General features: G+C 64.2%; 1 protein-coding gene across 1 annotated transcript; it reads right to left on the bottom strand.

Annotated features, from left to right (window-relative positions):
* Positions 1–3,988: 3,988 nt before the first annotated feature.
* Positions 3,989–8,301, bottom strand: SOX8 (SRY-box transcription factor 8). Its single transcript, XM_032845945.1, has 3 exons — positions 7,787–8,301; positions 6,217–6,446; positions 3,989–5,485 (listed from the first exon to the last, which is right to left on the bottom strand). Exons 1-3 carry the CDS (start codon positions 8,206–8,208, stop codon positions 4,749–4,751), a joined length of 1,389 nt encoding a protein of 462 aa, XP_032701836.1. The 5' UTR covers positions 8,209–8,301; the 3' UTR covers positions 3,989–4,748.

The following is an 8,301-nucleotide window of genomic DNA, read 5'->3' as shown; positions in this document are numbered from 1 at the left end:
TGTGCCAAGCCTGGGCAATCCTCAGAGCCCCTCGGTGAGGCTTTCACCATCCCATGGTCACGGGAGGAAACAGAGGCACACAGAGATGACTGGCAAGGGACAGAGCTTCGGACCCCTGGCCTGGCCTGCCTGGGGTGTGGGGGGTTGTAAGACACCCCCCCGTGCGGCAGGAGGGAGAGGTGCCCCCCACTCCCCGAGGCTTCTGAGTGCACATTCTCTGGCTGGTTTACTTTGAATTTTCTAACCAACAAACCCACCTCACTGTGCCGGTGAGCAAAAAGAACTGTGTGATCAGAGGTAGTAACGTGTTTAACAGCCACTCTCGGGCCTCTGTGCGGAGCTCTGGGTCGCAGCCGCTGGGTCGAAGCCGCAGCGGGTTCCTACTCTCACTGAGAGCCCCCAGCTCTATAGGGGGGCTCATTCCCATCTTACTGCTGGGAACTCAGAGGCTGCAGGGAAGCCAGGTGCCCCGAAGCCAGCAGGGAAGGCAGGAGCTGGGGAACCCCTCAGAGCCCCGCTCCCTCTCTTTGGAGACAAAGGGGCTGGGGGTGAGCCGGGCTGGGCTCTTAGCACCGAAGGTCCTCCCAGGAGGGCAGGGCCACGTGTGTCTTCTCTTCTCTCCTTGGAACGCTCCGGGGGTGGGGGGGGCGCCCCCAGGGACCCCGGGTCTCGGCAGCCCATCCTGGGAGCGGTTGCTCTGCACATCTGCTCCCTCCGGATCCAGGGACCCCGCAAGCAGGCAGGCTGTGGCCCAGGGTGACAGAGCAGCAGGAGGCATGAGGACGTGAAGTCTCCAAAACACAGAACCATGATGCTCCTCTTCTCTGCCTGACTTCCTCCTCTCCAGGAGGCAGCAAGGGGACTGGGGTGGGTCCCTGCAGCTCCCGGCAGCCACCCAGGTGTCCTCCGGATGGGGCTGGGGGGGCAGGGCCTGAGGGGCAGCAGTGCTGTGCCCAGCAGGGAGAAGCAGACGCCCGGGCTCAGCGCATTGGGAAATGTCTCCTTCCCTCAGTAGCGCCACATGTCTGGGGCGGCAGCTCCCTCTCCCTTGTCTTGCGGTCTACACTGGCCCCAGGGGTGGGAGCAGGGGATCTCACACTGCTGACTCCATGGCCCTGAGACCAGTCCTGGCCAGCACAGGTTTCCCCTGAAGGCTGGTGGAAAGTGTCCCAGGAGGCTGTCCAGCGGCCGTCAGTCACCACCCACAAACACATCACGTCAGCCCTGATGTGTGGCCCACAGCCCCTGCAGACCCGGTCGGCCGCAGACGAGGTCTGTGAAGATCCTCCATCCAGGGCCAGCCTGGAGGCCCCGGGCCAGACGCTGGGGAGGGAGGACAGGGGTCCACATAGTAAGGCACCTCCCTGAGTCGGTGACACTTGCCCTGGTTGCTGTCCCCTAGATGTGGCCAAAAGTCAAAGCAGGCAGGGTGGGGGTGGAGTGTGCCCCAGGGACAGGCCTGGGTGGGGGGGCGCGGGCCTCCCCCGGCAGCTGCTCCGAGGACATGGGCCCTCCCCCGAGCTGACAGCCGCGCCAGCCGTGAACTCACATCCAAACAGAAAACCCACTCCTGAAAGCAGATATCATCCCAGGAAGAGCGGCTGTGAACAGGCCCGGGGTTGGGGGCTGGGGGCTTTCCCAATCTACCAGAGCAGGGTCTGGGTCATAAGGCTGTTTCCCCTTTGTCTCCAAATAGGGCATTCTGTTTAGTTGAGATCAGAGGCAATGTGCTCTGCTCTGGGGAAGGAAACGAAAAATGAGGAACTTTTCCCACCAGCTCATCCCCAGGATGGGCCGATGGGCCGCTCTCCCTGAGGACACAGCCCTGGACAAGCTGCGGCAACAGCCGCCCTGGCCTTGGGCAAGGTGGGGCGAGGCCAGTCTTGTGAATGATGTCTGCTGGGAGCTCCCTGGAAAAACCCTCCCAAGCCTGAGGACCAGGGCAGCCCCTGGGACCCCTCCCCGTGGCCCTGACTGCCCCCCGCCCCAGGGATCCACGTTGCCTCCTGGCGACATCACTGGGGACCCGGCGTTTGGGAAGCAGAGCCCCCAGGACTCCAATGCCTGCGAATGTGCCCTTGGGGAACCCACTGGCCTGGCCCCCGGAGAGCAGGGGGCAGGGGGCGGATGGAGGCACGGCCTTGCCAGAATGGTGGTGGCAGTCCTCGCTCTCCCTGGAACTCCATGATGAGCTCAAAGGGAGGAAACCCTCCGGAGGCTTGCCTGGGCTGGGTCCCAGGGCCGTCGGGGCCTTTGCACCAGGCAGGCAGGCGGGAGGAAGGGCAGACTGAACCGGCAGGGCCTCCCACCCCCAGGAGCCTGGCACGACCTGATCGATTCCAGAGCAGTGAAGGGGCGGCCTCGCTCCCTCTGTCAGGGAGCTGGATGCGGGCGCTTTCCTTGCTTCGGGGTGTCCGTGTGAGAGCCTGGAGGGCCGTATGGACCTGGACAGCCCGCGGCTGCACCAGGACATGCTGGACCGGCCCCACACGGGCATCCGTGAGCCTGGCTTGCAGCCCCCTGCAGACCCCGCCTGGCCCAGAAGGCTTGGCACACCCCAGACCTCACGAACCCTCGTAAATCCGGGCAGCTCTTCCCCAAGACTACTCTTGGCAGGCCTGGGACAAGGCTCTCCAGCGCAGGGTGAGGTCCGCGCCCTGGATCGCAGCCACACGGGCGGCTGGCAGACAAGGAGACGGGCTGGGCGCCCCCCTCCCCCGGTTGGAACCACAGAGCTAGTTGTTTCAGGGATCTGGGTCCTCGTGAGAAGCTCAATCTTCCTCTGGGCCCCAGACGCATCTCCAGGGCCCAGCGGCGGGTGCACCCAGCCCAGTGAAGCCCAGAGGCCGGCTGCATAGGCCGGGCGGGCCCAGCAGGGGGTGAGGCCGCCCCTCGCCTGCTCCAGCTCCCCACAAGCATTTCTCTCCTGAAACAGTCAGCTAACCGGACAACCCCGCCTGGTGCCTGCCGGGCGGCACTCACCCAGCTCCCAGCTTGGCTGGGCGCCAGGGCCCGAAAAATGCCGTCAGCCACCCAGAAACCCAGCTCTGGGATTCGCCCGGGAGGAAACCATGGCCCCAGATTGGACCCGATTTGCCTACTGAATAGGCCCTGGGCAGGGGTGGGGGGCCGGGGAAGGAAGGCTCTGGCTGGCCAGCCAGCAGCCTGGGGCCTGAGATTTGCTCAGACGCAGATGCAGCCCCTGGAGGGTGGGGGTGGGGGGGCTGCCTGGCTGTGCCCCAGGGCTGGGACGCTGTCTCTGTCCTGTCCTCGTGGGGCTCCTGGTGCCCACATCCTCCGAGGAAGGCCCAGGTCGAACCCCACTCCTGCCTCGGCCGAGGCCCTCCCACACGGGACCCCAGACGTACAGAAAGCAACACACAAAATGCAGCCCAAGTAGATAAAAAGCTCTTTTTTTTTTTTTTTTTTTTTAATTTTATCAAACTGGTCTGTACAAAAGTTAGCGTTGCTTGGTCAGAAAGCAGCAGAACACAGCAGGTAGTGGCGGCGGAAGGCCAGACTCCACGCGGATCGGCAGAGTCGGCGTGAGAATGAGCTATATAGTTCCCTGCCCGCTCGCCCAGGAAGAGACAGGCAAAAAAAAAAAAATTGTTTCTAGAAAAAGGTAGGAAAAAGTAGAAAAAGTAAAAAGAAGCGACTTCTCAGACGTCTCTCTATGTACAAAGTTGAAAGGCACAAGTTTCCATGAAGTAGGCGCGGTCAGTGCTCGGCACAAAGCGGAAGCAGGGGTTACTCCTCTAAGACTAAGCCTCTAAACACTTTAGTGGACGAGGTTTTAGCTTCACAGCTTGTAGGTGGCGTCTGGTTCCTAAGAGCCCCGATGAACGAGCCACCCCGTCCCAGGAAATCCCCGTCCTGGGCAGCGACCAGCTGGAGCCACAGCCCTGGGGCCGGGGCGCCCCAACCCGGTCAGAGACACTGCAAGGCAAATCCCTTCTCCTCCCTGGGGGGGGGGTTCCTGGAGGGGCCTGGAGCTCAGGGGGTGGGGGGGCTACCCCACCTGTCCTCCCAGCCCTCGTGCTCAGCCACCGGCCTCCGTTTTGTCTTCAATTCTACTCTCAGCACGAATAACTTCATTAATTAAAGATAAAGTAATACAGAACATAAATACACTTCAACAGCTTCCCAAACAAATCGAATGTGTTTAAGCTTCCAAAATAAAAATTAAAAAAATAAAATAAAAAGAGAGAAGTGTTAGTCACAGCCAAACCTTGCCAGGAAGAACCTTGATGGCAGGCAGCACCTCAGAGCTGACGCGCCGGTCCCCAGAGGGGCTCCTGCAGTGGGGTCCCCTGGAGGTCTCCACGCACGTGAGGCTGGCGGGGACCCTGGAGCACAGGAGGCCGGAGATCCCATGCCTCTTCCCTCCTTTCTGTTTTGTGCTGTGGCTGCTCCGTCCACCGAGAGGCAAAACCGAGGCGCTGGTGCCGGCAGGGAAGGGGGCCCGGTGGCGGTCCTTGGTTCCAGAGTTGCCAGGCATGGTGAAGAGAGCGCGGGAAAGGGGCTCTGTCGGCCGGCCGCAGGGAGCGTGGAGATCTGGAAGCCCCGTGCAGCGCGTGGGTTACAAAGCAAGGCTTCCCGGCACACTTCAGCCTGCGCCTGCCGGGCCGCCCCCAGCCCTCCCTCGCTAGCGCACCCCTCCGCGAGACCGGAGGCTCCATCCGTCCTTGCCGAGATCCAGGCTGTCCCACACCGACGCCAGTCCCCTCCCCGGGGCCACAGCGCCCTCAGGGTCTGGTCAGGGTCGTGTACACGGGCTGGTCCCAGCTGCCGGGCGGGCTGTGGGCAGGCGGCACAGAGAGGCCGCTGAGCAGGGGTGAGGCGTAGGGCCGACGAGAAGGGTGGAAGTAGGGGCACTGGTAGAGGCTGGACGGGCAGCCGGGGTACGGGCCGTAGTAGCTGGGGGCCTGTAGGTCGGTGTAGTCGCCCTGCGAGCTGGTGAAGGAGCTGGCGGCCGCGGCGGGGGCTGCCGTGGTGACGCTGGCCTGGCCGCTGTAGGAGCCGTAGTCGGCGCGGCCCGGGGAGCCGTGCGACTGGTCTCCGTAGTGGCCGGGGCTCAGCTGCTCCGTCTTGATGTGCGGCCGCGGGGGACCCGCCTCAGTGGGCGACGCGGAGGCCGAAGGGGCTCCCTTGTGGGCCCACACGGGGGACGCCCCGATGCCTGCCGCCCCCGAGTGTGAGTAGGAGGCAGCCCCGTAGGAGGTGGCGGCGGGCTGGCCTGGCTCCGCGGGCAAGGTCGAGTGGCCGTTGAGGGGCAGGTACTGGTCGAACTCGTGCACGTCGAAGGTGTCCATGTTGCCGATGACCTCGCTGCTCAGCTCCGAGATGTCCACGTTGCTGAAGTCGATGTTCTGACGCCCGCTGTCCGCCAGGCGGCGGCCTTCCAGCTTCAGCTCGGGCTTGCCCCCGTGGTGCAGGTCCGTCTTGGGGGTGGTGGGTGGGGTGGGTGGCCCATGGGTCTGCCCTGGGGACAGAGCACGTTTCAGAGATGAATGCCCCTTCTGTGGGGGGCCGGCCAGGCCGGCGATGCACACCCGGAGGAACACGAGCCCGCTAACTGCCACAGGTAGAAATCAACGGCTTTTTGTTTCTGTACGTTTCCCAGAAATTCCAGCATAGCCAGACCCAGACCTCACTCCTTGGCTGAGGAAATTCCGTTAAGCACTGTTCTAGGGCAAGAGCTGGGTCTGCGGACGTCCCGCTGTGAAGACCAAGGTGGGGGAAAGAAAAGGAAGTGCCCGGCCCCCTGCACACGACCACAACATGACCCACACAAAAGGTGTTCTCCCGGAGGCTCGCAGCTTTGGCCAGCTTGACCGAGACTGCTCGGCTGGCCAGGATTCTCCCCGTCTGTCTGATGTCAAAGCTGGGCGGCTGACCGCCACGCCAGGGGCAGGAGTGCTGGGTCAGCACCAGCTAGAAGGCCAGTGGCAGCAGAAACGCCTTCAGGCAGAGCAGAACACACCCACATCACCCAGAGCCGGACCATGGCAAAGCTTCGAGACCCTCAGTGCTCGGTGGGGGCTAAGGAGACCCCCGGCTGCCCGTGTGCATCTGAGAACCTGGGATTATCTCAAAGCCACCTGCCCTGGGAGTGAGCCCCACTTCCCACACCCACTACCCATCTCAGCAGACGTTGAGACCCCCAGTTCTCCTGCTGGGGCAGTCACCTGCTGTGGGGCCCCAGGAGCCCACCTGTGTGGTCACTGTGGTGGTGCGGGTCACCCAGGCCGGCATCGGCCTTGTACACGGCGCTGCCAGGGTGGGGGCCCAGCTCGGGTCCGGAGTCGGAGTCTCCTTGGCCCGTCTTCACGCTCTTCCTGCGACGTGGCTGGTACTTGTAATCCGGGTGGTCCTTCTTGTGTTGGACCCGCAGCCGCTCTGCCTCCTCCACGAAGGGGCGCTTCTCACTCTCGCTCAGCAAGCTGCAGCACCAAGGGCAGACGTGGGATGGCCCGGGTCCCCATGCTGCCCCGGGGGGCAGGGCCTCACCCACCCTGACACTCACGGGGAGGCCCGTGCGTGCCCCTGCGCCTCAGCAGGCACCAGGCAGGCTCTCCCCTTGCCGGGGACAGGGCGCTCAGGCCAGCAAGGAGTTCTGGTGAGGTCTGTTCTCACCAGGGTCTCAGGAACGTGCTACAACAAGACCCAAACCTTCCCACCTCCATCATCTTTACTTCCCTTCGCTAAGAGCCCGTGTAAGTCCCCTCCCCTTGGGGCTTTCTCAGGCAGGCGGGGAGGAGGCAGAACCCAGCGGAGAACACACCGGGGACAAAGCGAGAGTTCCTGGGAACGGGCAGGGATCCCATGGGCATCTGGGCTTCCCAGACCCCCAGGAACGCTGGCAAAACCCGTGTGATCCTCACTGAGGCTCAGAACACACACAGTCCTCTGAAACCTTTCCAGAAACTCACCTCCAACCGTCTACGGAACAGGCCGCAGGGCTGCTGGAGTCCGCTGTGCCCAGAGCAGACAGAGACAGGCACGCAGAGGACAGATGTCCCAACTCCCAGTGCCCACTCCCAAGGAGAGGGGCAGGAAATGGGAGCCAGTGCCCCAAACACACAACCATCCATTTTAAACCCAAGTAGAATAGAACACATTTGGTGGGGATGGGCAGTTCTCAGCACCACTGCTGTCCTACTTTCTGCAAAAATGTCCAGCTTTGCCATCCCCAAGTATGCGCACAGCGTGCCTGCGCTGGACCCCTCCTGTATCTCTCATCCTTCCCCGCACAGGGTGCAGAGGTGGGAAAGGAGGAAAAAGCTGTGGGGACCGTCCCAGCTGAACAGACGTGCACCCCTCCAACTGCCTTCACTTCCCCACATGGGGGTCAGAATGGAGGAAGCCCTTTCCAAAGAGGGACACTTCCAGAGGGCACTACCCTGCCTGCTACTGTGTCCTGCTTCCCGACAGAAGCCACCTTCCCTTGGAGAGGGCCAGGCCTCCAGACTCTGGGGCCACTCACGTGTGGGGTCCCCAACCCCCACATGCCATCCCAGCCTTCGGCAGGCTGTTGGCAACTGAGGGAGCGTGCTAGGGGTTGCACACTCGCCAGGCAGCCTTTTCTCGGGTCAAAGAGGGGGTTCCCACTGGGACTGGCCCTAAGAACAGCCACTGGGAGCAGAGCCGAGGGCGGGCGCGGGGCCACCTCCAGGGTCCCTGCGCACCTCCCCCAGAACCGCTCGCAGCCCGCCCGCGCGGCTGCGGGGCCCGGTCCCTGCACACACGCACACACACGCACACCCGGGCACCGCGCACTCACCGCCACAGCTTGCCCAGCGTCTTGCTGAGCTCGGCGTTGTGCAGGTGCGGGTACTGGTCCGCCAGCTTGCGGCGCGCCGCCTGCGCCCACACCATGAAGGCGTTCATGGGCCGCTTCACGTGAGGCTTGGCCTTAAGCGCGCCGCCGCCGCCCCCGCGCACCGGCATGGGCACCAGGCTCCAGTCGTAACCCTTGAGCACCTGCGACACGGCGTCGCGGATGCAGGCCGGGAAGCGCTCGTCCGCCGCCTCGGCCGCGTCGCCCCGGACGCCGCCCCCCGCGCCCGCCGCGCGGCCCAGGCCCTCGGAGCCGGCAGGCGACGGCGGCGCGTCCGAGTCCGAGTCCTCCACGTGCGACATGGAGCTGGCGGTGCCGGACGGGCTGCAGGGCGGCTGGGCGCGGGCCTCGCTCATGTCCAGCATCGGGGCCGCGCGCGGACGGGCGCGCACCGGGACCCGCGGAGCCGCTGCTCAGCTGCGCCGCGGCCGCTCGGGGACCCGAGGTCGCCGCGTCGT

This window comes from Lontra canadensis, unplaced genomic scaffold (genome assembly GCF_010015895.1).
Source record: "Lontra canadensis isolate GAN:19392208 unplaced genomic scaffold, GSC_riverotter_1.0 scaffold171, whole genome shotgun sequence".
Classification (NCBI taxonomy): Eukaryota; Metazoa; Chordata; class Mammalia; order Carnivora; family Mustelidae; genus Lontra; species Lontra canadensis.
The sequence above is the reverse complement of the archived record's forward strand: the minus strand, read 5'-3'. Positions and strand labels throughout refer to the sequence as shown.